Below are 19559 nucleotides of genomic sequence, written 5' to 3'. Positions count from 1 at the left end.
TTATGATTGATAAGGTGACTGTTTATAGATGTGATAGGTAAAGACCTTTTAGAGTTTAATTCGGGAGATGGTAACTCTTTAAAGAACCGCTCTCGTGGTGCCCCAGATCCTAATGATCTAATTATTACATTATTAATTTAATCGGGTAACAATTAAACATAGTTAGTTAATTAGATAAATAACAGTCTTCAGATTAATGTTAATGTCAAGTCACAACATAAGGAACATTTACAGGATTTCATTTCAGGCTGTACAGTCATGGTCAAAAGTTTTGAGAATGACACAAATATTAATTTTCACAAAGTCTGCTGCTTCAATTTGTATGATGGCAATTTGCATATACTCCAGAATGTTATGAAGAGTGATCAGATGAATTGCAATTCATTGCAAAGTCCCCCTTTGCCATGAAAATGAACTGAATCCCCAAAAACCATTTCCACTGCATTTCAGCCCTGCCACAAAAGGACCAGCTGACATCATGTCAGTGATTCTCTTGTTAACACAGGTGTGAGTGTTGACGAGGACAAGGCTGGAAATCACTCTGTCATGCTGATTGATTTCGAATAACAGACTGGAAGCTTCAAAAGGAGGGTGGTGCTTGGAATCATTGTTCTTCTCTGTCAACCATGGTTACCTGCAAGGAAACACGTGCCGTCATCATTGCTTTGCATAAAAAGGGCTTCACAGGCAGGGATATTGCTGCCAGTAAGATTGCACCTAAATCAACCATTTATCGGATCATCAAGAACGTCAAGGAGAGCGGTTCAATTGTTGTGAAGAAGGCTTCAGGGCGCCCAAAAAAGTCCAGCAAGCGCCAGGACCCACTCCTAAAGTTGATTCACCTGTGGGATTGGGCCACCACCAGTACAGAGCTTGCTCAGGAATGGCAGCAGGCAGGTGTGAGTGCATCTGCATGCACAGTGAGGCGAAGACTTTTGGAGGGTGGCCTGGTGTCAAGAAGGGCAGCAAAGAAGCCACTTCTCTCCAGGAAAAACATCAGGGACAGACTGATATTCTGCAAAAGGTACAGGGATTGGACTGCTGAGGACTGGGGTAAAGTCATTTTCTCTGATGAATCCTCTTTCCGATTGTTTGGGGCATCCGGAAAAAAGCTTGTCCGGAGAAGACAAGGTGAGCGTTACCATCAGTCCTGTGTCATGCCAACAGTAAAGCATCCTGAGACCATTCATGTGTGGGGTTGCTTCTCAGCCAAGGGAGTGGGCTCACTCACAGTTTTGCCTAAGAACACAGCCATGAATAAAGAATGGTACCAACACATCCTCCGAGAGCAACTTCTCCCAACCATCCAGGAACAGTTTGGTGACGAACAATGCCTTTTCCAGCATGATGGAGCACCTTGCCATAAGGCAAAAGTGATAACTAAGTGGCTCGGGGAACAAAACCTCAATATTTTGGGTCCATGGCCAGGAAACTCCCCTGACCTTAATCCCATTGAGAACTTGTGGTCAACCCTCAAGAAGCGGGTGGACAAACAAAAACCCACAAATTCTGACAAACTCCAAGCATTGATTATTCAATAATGGGCTGCCATCAGTCCGGATGTGGTCCAGAAGTTAATTGACAGCATGCCAGGGCGGATTGCAGAGGTCTTGAAAAAGAAGGGTCAATACTGCAAATATTGACTCTTTGCATCAACTTCATGTAGTTGTCAATAAAAGCCTTTGACACTTATGAAATGCTTGTAATTATACTTCAGCATTCCATAGTAACATCTGACAAAAATATCTAAAGACACTGAAGCAGCAAACTTTGTGGAAATTAATATTTGTGTCATTCTCAAAGCTTTTGGCCACGACTGTATATATCAATTAACTGTGACTCCTTTCAGGAAACTAAGATTATTTCGCACGTCACTACTTCACAGAAGCGGCAACATAAAAAAAAATATCCGAAATTCCTTCTGGAACATGTGAACTTTCATGTTTCTTAATAACAAACGCGCATTTCATCCATAAATATGAATGAAAGTGTTCATTTCGGGCCTAGTTGGTTTATTCACAGAAAAAGCCAGGAACCTTTCCACACGCCACTGTCAGTGTGAACCGGAGTGACTTGACACAGCGCTGGCCAAACAAGATGTACCGTTTGCTACAAACAAAACAGAGTTAAATGGTTCCAGTCTTCCATCTAGCTACATTTTCAGATATGTTTCTTATTTTGTCAGAAAGTCATTTTCATTGCAAGTTAAAGCGTAATGTTAGTTAGCTAGCAAACGTTAGCTAATATTATTTGAATCAGAAATCTGTTTTCAAAGCTAGTTATAGCCTAATGTTCGCTAGCTAACATTGAACCTAGTTTAGCTTTAGCTACCTGCATATTCATACTACAGCTATGACAATGTTTGTATTGGTAGTAGTATGAGTTGAGATTATTCCAGTTCATTGTTTAGCTAGCTAGCTAGCTACATGTCTAAACAAAAGACTCCACTTCGGCTTATTACATGACCCATCAAATTAGCCAGGTGGGTCTGGGGGTGATTAAGGCCATCTATTCAAATCAAATCAAATTTATTCATAAAGCCCTTCTTACATCAACTGATATCTCAAAGTGCTGTACAGAAACCCAGCCTAAAACCCCAAACAGCAAGCAATGCAGGTGTATAAGCACGGTGGCTAGAAAAACTCCCTAGAAAGGCCAGAAGCTAGGAAGAAACCTAGAGAGGAACCAGGCTATGAGGGGTGGCCAGTCCTCTTCTGGCTGTGCCGGGTGGAGATTATAACAGAACATGGCCAAGATGTTCAAATGTTCATAGATGACCAGCAGGGCCAAATAATAATAATCACAGTGGTTGTCGAGGGTGCAACAGGTCAGCACCTCAGGAGTAAATGTCAGTTGGCGTTTCATAGCCGATCATTCAGAGTATCTCTACCGCTCCTCTCTAGAGAGTTGAAAACAGCAGATCTGGGACAGGTAGCATGTCCAGTGAACAGGTCAGGGTACCATAGCCGCAGGCAGAACAGTTGAAACTTGAGCAGCAGCACGGCCAGGTGGACTGGGGACAACAAGGAGACATCAGGCCAGGTAGTCCTTGGGCATGGTCCTAGGGCTCAGGCCCACAAAGATCTCCACCACGGCACAACACAAGGGGGGGCGCCAACCCAGACGAAGATCACGTCAGTGACTCAACCCACTCAAGTGACGCACCCCTCCTAGGCACGGCATGGAAGAGCACCAGTAAGCCAGTGACTCAGCCCCTGTAATAGGGTTAGAGGCAGATAATCCCAGTGGAGAGAGGGGAACTATTGTATTTATTGTATTGTATCTATTGTATTTCATGAACATGTGTACATGTCTGGACATTAGTGACCCATCCACTTAGTAGATGTGTCTGGGAGGTGGTTATAGCATTTCCTTCACATGACCCATCAATAGAGACAAGTGGGTCGGGTAAGTGTCATCTAATATTTATAAAATATTTTTATCTGGACACTTTCTGTTTTTGATTTTGCTACTATGCAAGTAACCACTTCACTGTACCGTTTACACCTTCTGTATCCTGTGCCTGTGCCAAAAAAACGTTGCACATTTTCCCCCAACATCCGACACCCCCTAACTTTGACACTCTCTAGGGGTTGCACGCCACAATCATTTCTGTCGGGGCTGCGGTTTACGTGAGTATCTTGCAGGAATGCAGTCCTCTACTCTGTGGGACAGTAGGAGGACCCGGGGATGCAGACAGACCGAGGCAAGCAGCTCGGAGGTGCCTGTTAGAGAGTAAAAATAAACACACAAAGCTCCACACCCTGAAGGGAAGAAGTTTCACTGCATTCCTGTCCTGGAACTACGACTCACCCATCTGCAAGGACATATCTGTTGTGTGTGTGTGTGTGTGTGTGTGTGTGTGTGTGTGTGTGTGTGTGTGTGTGTGTGTGTGTGTGTGTGTGTGTGTGTGTGTGTGTGCGCGCTTACAGTTGTGTTAATGACGCCTGACCAAGCCCCACTTTCATTTCAGGACCACGGTGTGGGTCATTCTCATGAAACTGACATTCGACAATTTTTTACAAAATGCTCTCTTGGATCACTGAGATTATAATCTGTATTTATCGATTTCATAATTGTTATGTTTTCTGATCAGATAGTCTGAAAAAGTAATAAATAAATAAATCTAATTCTAATTATTATTTTTTACATTGTTCCCTTAATGGAAACTGAGTTTAACATAAGACTGAAAATTATAAAAATATAGTAAAATTAAATCAGACTTTTTCCCAATTTTAGATATTTCGGTATTGAGAAGGGCAAGTGGGGTAAAGGGGGTGTTTGAGATAAAGACCCTCATTCTGAAGGCATATCAGAAAAAAATGACTTAACTTCTACTACTCTTCTAGATGATGCATCACGGGTGAATAAAACTTGGTTAAAAACTGATTGGAGTTTTTGCACTAACTTGAAAAAGTGTTAAGGTAATGAGACGCATGTCCACAGGCACTGTGTTTGTATGCAATAAATATGATAGTTTCATGTAAACTTCAACTAGTATAGCAATTTTATGATTTATGGACAAACTACAGCAACATATTTTGTGTTTTATTGAAGTACCGTACAGTCCATCATTCCCTCTCCTTTTTTCCCCTTTTGTCACGTTCTGACCATAGTTCGTTTGTGTTTTCCTTGTTTTAGTGTTGGTCAGGACGTGAGCTCGGTGGGCATTCAATATTTTGTGTTTCTATGTTGGGTTTGTTGTTTGGCCTAATATGGTTCTCAATCAGAGGCAGGTGTTTGTCATTGTCTCTGATTGGGAACCATATTAAGGTAGCCTGTTTTCACTGTTGGTTTGTGGGTGATTGTTCCTGTTCGTGCGTTCATGTGTTTTATGTTCTCTAGTTCAGGACTGTAGCTTCGTTGGTTTTCGTTTGTTTATCTTTAAGAAGTATTCTAATAAATATGGATACATACCACGCTGCGCTTTGGTCCTCCTCTCCTTCTACCGACAGAAGCCATTACACCTTTCCCCCACTCCTTTCCTCCTTACCTATCTAGCTTTAATTTTCCTCTGCCTTGATGTAACATGTTGTATCTCTGTATACTGTACAGAGGCAAAGCCTCACAATTGTGACCGACCGCCTCGATTAAGGTCTTATGTAGCAAAAGTTTGAAATTGTGTTTTTTACATTGGATAAAAGTAGACTCAGAGCTAGAAAATTGTATATCATCAGTTGACGAACAATGAGAAAGTAATTCTGCTTTTAAAGTTGATAAACCTGTAACCCCACTTTTGAGAAATTTGCATTTGAATATTTTGGTACACCTACTGGAGAGCTCTTTGTCTACACCCATTCAGCATCGTTCACACCCTCTTAAGCATTAGCCCCACCCATCTTTTTAAGGATTCACATGTGAGGCCATGTGGTAAACACACGCTAAAATCTAGCAATGGAGGCAATGCCCATGATTTTGGAGTGAGATGTTTGTGTAGTGTACCTCACTTGTAGTGTACCTCACTCCACTGAATTGGATAGATCCACTTTTAGTTTTGATGAGCCCCACTGCTGGAACAATCTTCAGATCTCGTTGAAATGGGATGTTCTGGTGCCGCTCAGGCAGTTCAGGGTATTAATTGAAGACCTGGTAGCTGAGAGATGTAGATGGTATCCATGATTGTATTTTTTATTTCTGTTTACTTCTGAGTGTTTCAACTGTTGCTTGTGTTCTATAAAATGTGTGAATTGTAAAATGCAGGGCTCCCTTGTAAAAGAGACCTTGGTCAAAATGGCACTCCCCTGTTGAAATAAAGGTTGTTGTAAAAATATTTTTTTTTGTAAATGACAGAATGAAAAGAAGAATACAAATATACAGAATAAAATATTCCTAAATATATTTATGCAATATTTTTGAATGAAACACGGCACTAAAGTAATATTATTAATCCACATATAATACATATACATACATATATACATATATATACATACATATATATAATACATACAGTACATATAATATAAAGTAATATTGCAATAAAACACTGTAAAGGAATACACGTTTTGGCCTAAATGCAGCCTTATGTTTGGGGCAAATCCAACAAAACACATCACTAAGTAACTGCCTCCTTATGTTCAGGCATGGTGGTGGCTGAATCATGGTATGGGTATGCTGGACATCAGCAAAGACTGGGGAGTTTTTAGTATGAAAAGAAATGGGATGGAGCCAATCACAGTCAAAATACTAGAGGAAAACCTGCTTCAGTCTGCTGTACACCAGACACTGGGAGAGGAATTCACCTTTCAGTAGAACAATAACCTATAATAGAAGGCCAGATCTACACTGGTGTTGCTTATCAAGAAGACAGTGAATGTTCCTTAAATCTGCTTGAAAATCTATGTCAAGACTTGAAAATTGTTGTCTAGCCATGATCCCCAACATCATGACAGAGCTTGAAGAATTCTGAAAAGAATAATGGGCTAATATTGCACAATCCCGGTGTGTAAAGCTCTATATGCTGACCACACTGCCTGTGTTTTGAAGGCGCAGGCTTTGCAAAATAAATTGACACACGTTATTCAATAATTCCACCAAAACTGCTTACGGGAGTCAACGAGCGTCTGCATAGCCAGGCGCTAAAATAGAACTTGGTTCTATTTTTGACACATGATGCGCTGCAAGTCCCGCCTTTCCCATCTCCTCATTGTTTTTTAGGAGTATATCCCCCGTGGGTGATTGGTGGTGGTTGGTTGCCAACCACCATATAACGTCCACAGAAGAAGAAGAAGAAGAAGAAGAAGAAGAGATTACTAGAAACAAACTAGGTTTACCTTTTTATATGTGGATTAATAATCGGAGTAGATAACACGTTTGTGTGAGACTCAGAATGGGTAAAAATTCAACATAGATCCAGGAAAAAAAAGCCCTTGTGCAATTCAGGTAAAATAACAACCCTATGTTTATATCCCAGTAAAAATTTGCTAGCAACAGCAAGCTAGCTAGCTAAATGTCCATGAATGTTTTATGTGTTTTGACCTGTCCCCAAATCAATATAGTTAGCTCAGAGTTAGTTTTGATATTTCAACCTGTGTGTCCTGATCGTGTCTGGTGTGGATGGACAAAATGAACATGCGCACAATGGCGCACGCGGATGCACATGCGTGCTCAGTGGAGTCAGCATGTTAGACACTTACCCAAGAAGACTCACAGTTATACCTTTGGCAACAATTACTTCTAACATGTATTGACTCAGGGACTTGAATACTTATGCAATGACTATATTGTAGTTATTTAATTTATATTAATCTTTTTTTTAATATACAAAAATGTTCTTCCACTTTGACATTACAGAGAATTTTGTGTAGATTGTTAACAAAAAATACAATCCATGTTAATCCCACTTTGTAAAACAATTAAATGCAAAAAAAAATCCCAGAGGTATGAATACTTTTGAAATGCACTGTAACTCAAGAGAAAGTCCAAGTGTCCACTCTCTCCAACTCTGGCTCTATTTCAAACAGAGGAGGTTGGTGGCACCTTAATTGGTGAGAACAGGCTTGTGTTAATGACTGGAGTGGAATAGGTGGAATGGTATCAAATACACTGAACTAAAATATAAACGCAACATGTAAAGTGTTGGTCACATGTTTCATGAGCTGAAAAAAGATCCCAGACATTTTCCACACGAACAAAAAGCTTATTTCTCAAAAATGTTGTGCACAAATTTGCTTAAGTTTGTGTATATTTGTAAATAACAGCTGGTGCACGAAATATAATATTAAGGAAGTCTAAGTTTTGCTCGGCTGAGGTAGAGTATTTAATGATAAGCTGTAGACCACACTATTTACCAAGAGAGTTGTCATCTATATTTTCCATAGCTGTCTATTTACCACCACAAACCGATGCTGGCACTAAGATGACACTCAACACGCTGTATAGGGCCATAAGCAAACAAGAAAATGTTTATCCAGAGGCGGCACTCCTAGTGGCCGGGGACTTTAATGCAGGGAAAGTTAAATCCGTTTTACCCCATTTTTACCAGCATGTTAGATGGGCAAATAGAGGGAAAAAAACTCTAGCCTACATTTACTCCACACACAAAGACACGTACAAAGTTCTCCCTCACCCTCCATTTGGCAAATCTGACCATAACTCTGTCCTCCTGATTCCTGCTTAAAGCAGGAAGTACCAGTGACTCGCTCAATAAGGAAGTGGTCAGATGACACAGATGCTAAGCTACAGGACTGTTTTGATAGCACAGACTGGAATATGTTCCGGGATTCTTCCGATGGCATTGCGGAGTACACTACATCAGCCACTGGCTTCATCAATAAGTGCATCGATGATGTCGTCCCCACAGTGACCATACGTACATAGCCCAACCAGAAGCCATGGATTACAGGCAAGATCCACACTGAGCTAAAGGGTAGAGCTGCCAATTTCAAGGAGCGGTACTCTAACCCGGACACTTACAAGAAATTCTGCTATGCTTTCCGATGAATCATCAAACAGGGAAAGCGTCAATACAGGACTAAGATTGAATCGAACTACACTGGCTCCAACACTCGTCGGATGTGGCAGGGCTTGCAAACTATTACGGACTACAAAGGGAAGCACAGCCACGAGCTGCCCAGTGACTCCAGCCTAATAAGAACACTTATTTTTCTTAAACTGCATTGTTGGGTAAGTAAGTATTTCACTCTGAGGTCTACACCTGTTGTTCTTGCGTGACAAATAACATTTGATTTGATTTGATCCCTGTTAGTGAGCGTTTCTCCTTTGCTAAAATAATCCATCCAGCTGACAGGTGTGGCATATCAAGAAGCTGATTAAACAGGATGATCATTACACAGATCATTGGCCCTTATTGTGCTGGAGACAATAAGGGCCACTCTAACATGTGCAGTTCTCTCACACAACATAGTTCTCTCACACAATCTCAAGTTTTGAGGGAGCGTGCAATTGACATGCTGACTGCAGGAATGTCCACCAGAGCTGTTCTCAGAGAATGTAATGTTCATTTCTCTACCATAAGCCACCTCCAATGTCATTTTATAGAATTTGGCAGTACGTCCAACCGGCCTCACAACCGCAGACCATGTGTAACCACGCCAGCCCAGGACCCCCACATCCAGCTTCTTCACCTGTGGGATTGTCTGAGACCAGACACCCGGACAGCTGATGAAACTGAAGAGTATTTATGTCTGTAATAAATCCCTTTTGTGGGGAAAAACTCTTTCTGATTGGCTGGGCCTGGCTCCCAGGCATGTGAACGCCATAGATTAGGGCGTAATAATTTATTTAAATTGACTGATTTCCTTATATGAAATGTACATCAGTGAAATTGTTGCATGTTGCGTTTATATTTTTGTTCAGCATACATTGCCTTCGGAAAGTATTCAGACCCCTTGATTTTTTCCACATTGTTAGGTTACAGTCTTATTCTGAAATTGACAAAATCGTTTTTTCCCCCTCAATCTGCATACAATACCCCATAATGACAAATCAAAAACAGGCTTTTATATACATATGACATTTACATAAGAATTCAGACCCTTTACTCAGTACTTTGTTGAAGCACCTTTGGCAGCAATTACAGCCTCGAGTCTTCTTGGGTATGAGCTACAAGCTTGGCACACCTGTATTTGGGGAGTTTCTCCCATTCTTCTCTGCAGATCCTCTCAAGCTCTGTCAGGTTGGATGGGGAGTGTCACTGCACAGCTATTTTCAGGTCTTGGCATTCAGGCCAAAGAGTTGAATCTTGATTTCATCAGACCTGAGAATCTTGCTTCTCATGGTCTGAAAGTCTTTACGTGCCTTTTGGCAAACTGCAAGCGGGTTGTCATGTGCTTTTTACTGAGGAGTGGCTTCCGTCTGGCCACTCTACCATAAAGGCCTGATTGGTGTAGTGCTGCAGAGATGGTTGTCCTTCTGGAAGGTTCTCCCATCTCTACAGAGGAACTCTAGAGCTCTGTCAGAGTGACCATCGGGCTCTTGGTCACCTCCATGACCAAGGTTCTTCTCCTCCAATTGCTCAGTTTGGCCAGACGGCCAGCTCTAGGAAGAGTCTTGGTGGTTCCAAACTTCTTCCATTTAAGAATGATGGAGGCCACTGTGTTCTTGGGGACCCTCAATGCTGCAGAAATGTTTTGGTACCCTTCCCCAGATCTGTGCCTCGACACAATCCTGTCTCAGAGCTCTACGGACAATTCCTTCGACCTCATGGCTTGGTTTTTGCTCTGACATGCACTGTCAACTGTGGGACCTTATATAGACAGGTGTGTGCCTTTCCAAATAATGTCCAATTAATTTAATTTACCACAGGTGGACTCCAATCAAGTTGTAGAAACATCTCAAGGATGATCAATGGAAAAATGATACACCTGAGCTCAATTTCAAGTGTCATACCAAAGGGTCTGAATACTTATGTAAATAAGATATTTCTGTATTTTATTTGTAATACATTTGCAAACATTTCAAAAAACCTGTTTTCACTTTGTCATTATAGGATATTGTGTGTAGATTGCAGCTGAAATTTTTATTTTATTTAATCAATTTTAGAAGAAGGCTGTAACGTAACAAAAATGTGGAAAAGTCAAGGGGTCTGAATACTTTCCGAAAGCACCGTACAGCAAGCACATGGTTTCCAGGGGTTTGATGCCATTCCATTAGCTCTTTTCTGGCCTCCTGTGCTTTAAAACTATGTTTAGCCTATTAGCTGATAGGTATAACCCTGTAATACCGATAGCCTAATATAATGGGCCATGTGAGAATCTCTGGTAATTTAATTTATGTTATTTTAGCGAATTGTTATATTGCCTATATGGCCCAAAATTGCTGGGACCTTGGCTGCCAAGCGAGCTGCATCCCATAGCCTACGTCTAAAACAACATTTGTACTGCGGTCGGGTTCGGAACCAGTTCTTGTGGTAGCAGGTGAGAGTGGGACAAAAAGAACATTGGAAGTGAGCGGGTGCGGTGGGAAAAGCTGCAGGAGCTGGCGGTAGTGGAATGAAGATATCAGTCCCATGCAGACCTTTACCACAGAGCTCTCACAGACTCACAGACCACAGCTGCCACACTAATGAACTACTCAGCAGGCGGTATTCATACTGCACATCTATACATATTTAATGACTATATTTTACATTGGTGGTAAATTGAGCTTTTAAAAGATAACTCAACATAGGCTTAAAGAAATTATTCAATATAAATGCAAAAATGTTCTGGAGTTAGTGGAGTTTGTGACAAAGCTCCTTCTGAATTATACTAAATAAATATACTCCTTGATGGATTATATCACTATTAGCCTCCTTATTTGATTATGGCGGGGCAATGTGCCAGATGATAGCATACCTTAGCTCTCTGTTGTTTATGACTGAAGGGTCCTCTGTTCTGAGACCAGTGTCTCAGCAGATCCTAGAGGATATGTACAGTATGCTGTATGACATCAATCGTTCATTACCAGCCATTACTAAAGGGAAAGAATAACAATGATCTAGAGTTCAGTACAGTACATCAACATGACTATAATTTGTTTTTTATAATAGTAGATTTAGAAGACAAAAATGGGCTGGCTCAAAAACAAGTGATCATCAGAAATATACAGGCATTTATTTACAGATATATCTGCATTTGCATAGACAAAGTTAAAATATGTATTATGGTAAACAGATTTGGAAAATTATTTAAATGCATAATTTAGCAGAGATATTTCCACTTGACAGTATTAAAGTTTACAAGTTGTTTATAAATATATATATGTATTATTACTTTAACCCAACCAGAAGCTTGAGGGGAGGGCAGGGAAGAGGGGGCATCAACATCATCATTATTATCATTATCAACATCATCCTTATTTTCAGCATTATTATCATTATCAACATTACAACAATTGTTGGTTCTTTATCAAGTCATGTGAAAAGTTCATCATACAAAAGTCATCATAAGCATGAGTACAAATATTGGTTTGAACATGCATCATCTCAGTACTGTAATGTGAGTCCTTGATGCTAATCTGGATATCTTACTGATCCTCTGCTGACCGCTCTCTGTCTGAATACAGTGTGAACACAACCCAACCCAACCCCGACCCCTGACCCTGACCTGAGTTCCAAACAGACCACTCCCACTGCAATTTTTATACAGTTAAGTACATGCTGGATTACACACAATATTTTTGCAATGAAGAATTACTCTCGTCTTATAAATCACCCCCATCAAGGTGATAGGAGACTGTGGCCCCCGGAAGCCTTCCTTACTGTAGCAATATAGTATCACTAACATGACCTAACTAATGGTTCAAATCACTGTCTGAGACCACATGGGCTTCGTGAGGCCCCAGTCCCCTGTCTGTTTCCATGGTCTCCTGAGGAACAGTAGGAGTATTTGGGCTCATCTGTAGTGGCTTCACCCAAGGGTTAATTAAAACAGTAAAGAAAATCAAGAAGGGAATGAACAAAAACACATGGAATGCAGAAGATAGAAACATCAGGATTGAAAACAACTAGTCAGAACAGCTGAGGATCAACCTGTAACTGAACCAAGGGTCTCCTACACTTCAGTCTGATGCTAGATCGTCACCCTACATGCAGGGAGGTGAACGGGCACCTATAGTGAGGTCCTAATATAAATCGTCCCCATCCTTTACCTTATCACATTAGCCACGTGCTGCTCCCTACAGCAGGAGACCTGATAGACCGGTCTCATGCCCTCAGCGTTCTGTATCCATAACACCACGTATCCAGCCATTCTTCAATACATCCATCCACACAGAAATCAGGATGTATACATCCGACTCCATCTCTCTCCACCTAGTAAAACATCAACTCATTCTGAAGCTTCATTTGACATGTCAACAACAAACCAGTGTATATGAGAGAGATGGAATGGGAAAGATACAGTATCTCTTTGTTTGCACACATATTTCTATATATTTAGTCATACCATTAATTAATACAAATAGACATTATGTTGAAATATACATTAATATGAACATAGTGAAAGAGTAAATCAGCTCCCTTCATACCTTCCCACAGATTTTTTTTATGGAAATGTCCCAGTGAAGGCAAGACACTACAGATGAACCATCTTTGGATTCGGTGAGCACATGCTGTCAAAAGCGTTTTTCTGTGGGAAGAGCATTAGTAACGCTTGACCTTTAGAATAGAGGAGGGCATTCTGCAGCATCAACACTCCAGGGATAGAGAAGGGACTTTCCTGAGTTTTCTTAAAGGTATATGTAAATGTATAAACTTGGACAGCTTCTATAAGGACAAGTGTAATCTCTTTCACTTTTCACCCTCCTAAACATCACTCATTCTCCTCTCTTTCCACATGCACACTCCTTCTCTCACTTTCCAATCTCTCTCTCTACGGTCTCTGGTGGGATGTTGACCGTTAGAACCTGGGACTGCATGTAAGTTCATCCTTACTGCATCATAGTCATATACAATCTTAATTGTATCCTTTTGTCCATTATAAACAAAATGAATAAACAATAAAGAAATATAAACATGTTCTCTGTTACGGACCCCCCCCCCCCCCTGCTTTGACTAGCAGGTGAAACATGAGGTGTGTTTTGTTTTGTTCGGAGAGGAGAGTAGCGCTGTAGCAGCGAAGCAGTGAGCCAGACAGACAGACTGGTTTGTGGTAGTTTAGAGGGACATGCTGGAGTCACAGGGTGGGGTCGTTGAAGGGGTAAGTTGTCAGGTGTAAATGGGATGGGGGAAGGTCACCCCTCTCTGGAGAGTAGATTCAGTTGGGTCTTCTAAAAGGTTTGTTCGGGGATCACCGTGTTGAACGGATGATCCCACAATGTGGTGCTGATTCCAAACCCTGCAGAGGGAAACCAATGCATGTCATCAGTGAGCGGACCGAGTCATAAGGTATAATAGATATAAGAACCATACACAGAGCTGAAGTACAGAGAATTACAGAGACGTATGAAGAATCTGAGGTCATATACTTCACATTCTATGTCCCTCATTCTCTTCATTAGAAGTTACTATGCCAACAGAAGTATGGTGATGCAAAGAGTTATTCTGGTCCTCCTTACCTGCTCTTTGGTGCTCAAAGTGGTGCTTGACGTGGTATGCCTTGAGGCTGTACAGGTAGGTGTTTCTCTGAGGGGAGCCGTAGTGAAGGTAGTAGTGGATCATGTCGTACACCACGTACCCAAACAGCCCCCCCACAAACAGGGACACCCCCAGGGTCTCGGGGAAGGACTTGGTTAGCAGCAGGTAGAGGCTGCCTACTACCACTGAGGCCAGGCCAGGAGGAAAGACCAGGCGGGAGCCATCATAGGGTGACTGGAGGGAGGAAACAGCAGGATTAACCATGGTATTAGTTCAGGCGCAGATAGACATTGACTAGTTACTGAAAAAGTTGGTTTTATCAGTTAAGCATATGGCAAAAATTATATCCTTCTGCAGTTTCCCAAGTTTCTGAATTCCAAATTAATCATAAACCAAAGAGGCATTAAACACATGTAGGTACTTATCCGTTTAAAAAAAAGACATGAGTGATTTTTAACATTTAGTTCCAGAGTATCATTCACTCTTCTGTGTATGTCCGTATCTCACCTTATGATGCTGTCCGTGCAGCAGGAAGTGAATTGTGATGAGGTAATAGTTGTGGGCGGGCGGGCGCATGTGGAAGACGAAGCGATGGATGCAATATTCGATGAAGGTCCACATGACCATGCCCATTATGAAGATGAGGGGAAAGCTGTACTTGTGCACCAAGACGGAGTAGTCTGGAGAGGGAGGTGGTGGGACAGATACAGGATATAGATATCTACTAGACTGTACATGGGGAAAAGCATGAATTGGCTGGCTGGCGAGAGAGAGAGAGAGAGAGAGACAGACAGAGAGAGAGACAGAGAGAGACAGAGAGATATGATTGGGTCTGTTACCTGTGCTGGCGAACAGTCTGGTTGTCTCCAGTGCCAAGGTGGTGTAGCAGTACCAGCTGAGATAGAACACCAGTGGCATCCACACAGTAGGGACCATGTACCTACACGCAGACAATCATGACTTATCTAAACCCAAGCTTATCTTTCTGGGGTAAGTGCATTTCTACACTGTATGGGCCGATTTCTCGGACAGAGATTAAGCCAAGTCTAGGACTAAAAGTATGTTTAATAGAGTCTCCATTAAAATAGCCTTTTAGTCCAGGACTAGGCTTAATCTGTGTCTGGAAAACCATCCCGAAGTGTACATTCTTCTCTCTTACCAGGACGTTTTAGTGCTGGCCTCTAGAAACTCGTTCCCGAACAGGCGAATGGGCCGGTCCACAGGCTGGTGCACCCAGGTGTCATATTTCTCTCCAAGGTGGCCCACCTGCCAGGCCAGGGGCCTCCGCCAGTCCACCAGGTCCTGCAGGAATAGCAGGGGAGCCACGGCTCAATTTACAACACAGTACAGTAGCTTAAGGCTTACAGCACACAACACAACAGTACAATACATACATACAGCATCATACAATACAAGGTGATTCTAATGTTTTAGAACCCCATTACCACCACTTCTGCCTAAAAGCTTGAATTGTCAAACTACATATTTTTCATGGAGAATCGAAATCCAATGGAAATTGGACTCGATAACTTATTTCAGTCATAACTGTGACAGTGAGATCACTTTGGCTTGGCCCTTCTGACTGATGGTGTTCTGTCCAGCAGTTGGCGGTAGAGAGACTGAGACAGATGTCCACGGGAAAGAGTCTCCAACACACCACACTTCAGACCCAGGAAGTAAAGGTTCATCTCCCTGATAAACACGTGATCTAATCTCTGTGAAGGATCTGCAGATCATATCTCTGTCCATACCCTTTACTAAACGTCTCCTTTAACCATTAACGTGACCTTGGATAGAGACCAGGCAGACTGAGATGGGCTTGTTCTTAGAGTCATGGTCTCTTCTGCACTGTAATAAATTATAGGATGGGTCAGGTTTATATAGACTGCGTGAAATATCTATTTACTATACTGCCCTACCAAGCAAAAAGGCAGTAACTGCTCATAGCGTGGAACAGAGAAAAATTACTTTTATTTACTTTGGTTTCACAGTAACTTTATGCAGTTACTGCTAACATGACCCCCACTTTCTCCAAAACACAACACAATAGAAGCAGGATACTTGTCCACATGATTAAGCATGTATTTAATGTAGCAAAAATGACCAACTCATTTTTAGACCAAATGTGCAGTTACTTCCTTTTTGCTTGGGAGGGCAGTATAGTAGACAAGGTTGGATCAATTTAGAGAAACAAAAATGTAAACAAACCATTCATTGAGGACATCGATTGTCTTGGGGTAGGAGGTTAAAAGTGAGGAATGGGGTTTCAGTCAGGTATGTGTTGAAAAGCAAACAAACAGGTCAATAATATAACAATGAGTGACAAAAGTGTCATGGTATTCAGGCCACAGATTCCTCCACTGTGTAAGTACGTAGAGCTGAATGAGCCAAGAGAAGAGACGCTGCACTAGGTACGTGACAAGCAATGCCAAGCATCATGCCATCGCTCAATGCATCACAATGACAAACACACACAGCTGGCCCTGGCTGCCCCTGTTGCAAAGTGAAGGTGACTCGCTGCTATCCACTAGCTAATCAAAAACATTCCTAAGGCCTGAGAAAGACCTGTTCTGTTAGTGAGAACAAAGGAACCTCTCCCTGCATACCGTACCCTGTCTATCTATACTGAACACAGATAAACCTTCCACATATCTTCATATCACCTACAAACGGTCATAAGCTATGATTATGAATGCCCCGAAGCAGCTCCCCCATGGTCTTCAATAATTAGCTGTGAAAACGGGTGGGCACACATTTTTTAGCAAAGCCGGGTGAATGACTGTGCGTGGTCACGTCTCCATCTTTCTCAACTCTCTCCATCTTCTCCCTCTATGTGTGCGTTCGTAAATTCACTCTGGAGTGCCAGAGAGTGCCGAGTGTGTTCTGGGCATTCGTAAATTTAGAGCGTTTCGCTCTCGTGGGGTTCAGAGCCCACACTGGACTCTCTGGCCGAGGAGTAGGGTTGATCAGAGCATTCTGACCTCACAACGGCAGTCAAGCACCCAAGCTAACTGGCTAAAGTTATCTTGCTAGCTACTTCCAGACATACATGAGAGAACACCTCACTCTGACCATTTTTCTCACCCTAGCAGAGCTGGTTAGGCTGTTTTCATGTTATCCAGAGCATTTTGTGACTATTACTGTGCTGCTGGCAACAATTTCATTAATCTTTTTACTCCGATGTTTAACTGACACCGGACATATTCCACAGGAGTTGAGCATTCGTAAATTCATCAGTTATTCTGAACTCCGGCACACTCAGATGAGAGTGCTCTGAAATCAGAGTAGATAGCCAGAGTGAATTTACGAACGCACCCTATGTGTCAATGCAGCAGTGTACTGTAGCTCACAGGCCACAGTCAGAGCAGCAAGAGCGTTGAACTCAAGGGCCTTGGACCAGACACATTGATGTTGCACAACCCTGGCTGCATGCTACACTGCCTTTGTAACCGATGTGAAATGGCTAGCTAGTTAGCGGGGTGAGCGCTAATAGCGTTTCAATCGGTGACGTCACTCGCTCTGAGACCTTGAAGTAGTTGTTCCCCTTGCTCTGCTTTTGTGGAGCGATGGGTAACGATGCTTCGAGGGTGGAGACATAGCGTCACAGTGTTGGGCCAATGACGACCCAGTATGGCTCTGGGATCTGAGCTCAACTCTGACTTGTAGTTGAACCCCATAACCAACACCTGATATGATCACCTGTCACTTCCTGCCTGGCTGAAAGCCTGCAGTGGTTGGGTTTTGATGTTCAGCCTGATCAAAGAGGGAAGTCCAGAGGACCGTGCGGGCATCCTCTAGATCAGTGTTTCTTAGCCAGGGGTACTTGAGAAGACTCATGAGACCATAGGCCTACTGGTAGAATGCACGAGGGGGTACTTCTGGGGTACTCCGGCCAGAGCTAAATTCAGTTGGTGGTACAGTAACCCAAAAAGGAAACACTGCTCTAGATCTTTATTTTTTCCTCTTCCAGTTTTCTTTCTGATTCTCTCTCTCCCTCTCCCTTTTTCTCAATGTATTTTTCTCTCACCGTGTCCAGGTCGACTTGACTGCATTTGCTGAGGGGTGAAGGCTCCTCGTCCACGGTGTGCTCCTTCCTCCTCTCCCTCACTGTCTGTGGAACAACAGGAGACAATGAGAGACAACGGTTGTGAGATGCAATTCAAAATGCGAACATCGGCAGGATGTCCATTAAGGCACTCACACACACTGACACTCCCAACACACACGCACAAACACTCACTTCATAATTTGCTCACACACACATAATATGCACATACATTTATACAGACTCTATACATACCACGTACACTCACTCACATACAAGGCCAACAGACTGTTAAATAGCTATCACGAGCACCTTAGAAGCTGCTTCCCTATATACATATAGACTTGAAATCACTGGCCACTTCAATAATTGGAACAATAGTCACTTTAATAATGTTTACATATTTTGCATTACTCATCTCATATGTATATACTGTATTATATTCTAGTCTATGCCGCTCTGACATTGCTCATCCAAATATTTATACATTCTTAATTCCATTCCTTTACTTTAAATGTGTGTGTATTGTTGTGAAATTGTTAGATATTACTTGTTAGATATTACTGCACTGTTGGAGCTAGAAACACAAGCATTTCGCTACACCCGCAATAACATCTGCTAAACATGTGTATGTGACCAATAAAATGTGATTGGATTTGACTTGATTTGATCATATACTCTGCTGCTACTCAGTTTATCATATCCTAATACCTTACCCCTATACATAGCTCTATCACTCGAGTATCCCTGCACATTGTAAATATGGTACTGGAACATACTGACCCTATATATACAGTAGTATGCTTACTTACTTTCTCATGTTGTTTTTATTGCTTGAGTGTTTTTGTTCTACCTTATGTTATTTTTAGTATTACATTGATATTGATTACTGCATTGTTGGGTTTAGAGCTTTCAAGAAAGGCATTTTACTTTACTTGTGCATGTGAAATTAAACCTTGAAACTAAAGCAAATTATTCACAATATAATGTTACCATGGGGACATACAATTTGGTTTAGATGTGTGTGTGGCGAATCATAACAGGTATTTGTTTCTGCACATCCCCATGGCTATACTCCAGATTATTTAATGGCATTATAGTATCAGCGTTGCCAACTACTAGTATCAGTGTTGCCACCTGTATGGACTGAGTATGATGTCCAGTGTCCACCATTACACTCATGATGTCCAGATGTTATCTGCATTCACTCATAAACAGGCACAGTACATTCTCCCATTTATTGACTGTATGAGTCAGAGGCATAGAGCATATAGATCTGCCTTTGTCATTTGCCCTGAAGAATGGGAAGGACGTAACATGGACACAGCCCTGATTTTATCATAAAACGCATTCCTTTCGGTTCATATTGTTTGGTAAGGCATCATTTTATGTCTCAGGGCACATTACATGATTGTCTGGGTTTATGCTCAGGACCAGGTAATCTCCTCAAAAGGGTAGCTCTATCAGCTGATCATCATGATTCAGCCATATTATAGG

The 19559-nt window shown here is 41.9% G+C and overlaps 1 protein-coding gene across 1 annotated transcript in view; it reads right to left on the bottom strand.

The window, feature by feature from the left end:
• Positions 1-11530: 11530 nt before the first annotated feature.
• The window catches only part of LOC120066186 (fatty acid 2-hydroxylase-like), a 39462-nt gene continuing 31433 nt past the window's right edge, over positions 11531-19559 (bottom strand). Inside the window, exons 2-7 of the mRNA XM_039017372.1 lie at positions 18045-18128; positions 15177-15319; positions 14857-14957; positions 14525-14697; positions 13999-14251; positions 11531-13778 (exon numbers count right to left, since the gene is read on the bottom strand). Coding sequence (XP_038873300.1) covers positions 13711-13778; positions 13999-14251; positions 14525-14697; positions 14857-14957; positions 15177-15319; positions 18045-18128 — 822 coding nt within the window. The 3' untranslated portion in view covers positions 11531-13710. The remainder of the gene's footprint in view (positions 13779-13998; positions 14252-14524; positions 14698-14856; positions 14958-15176; positions 15320-18044; positions 18129-19559) is intronic.

Source organism: Salvelinus namaycush, chromosome 21, assembly GCF_016432855.1.
Source record: "Salvelinus namaycush isolate Seneca chromosome 21, SaNama_1.0, whole genome shotgun sequence".
Lineage (NCBI taxonomy): Eukaryota > Metazoa > Chordata > Actinopteri > Salmoniformes > Salmonidae > Salvelinus > Salvelinus namaycush.
This window is presented reverse-complemented; position numbering and strand designations above follow the sequence as displayed.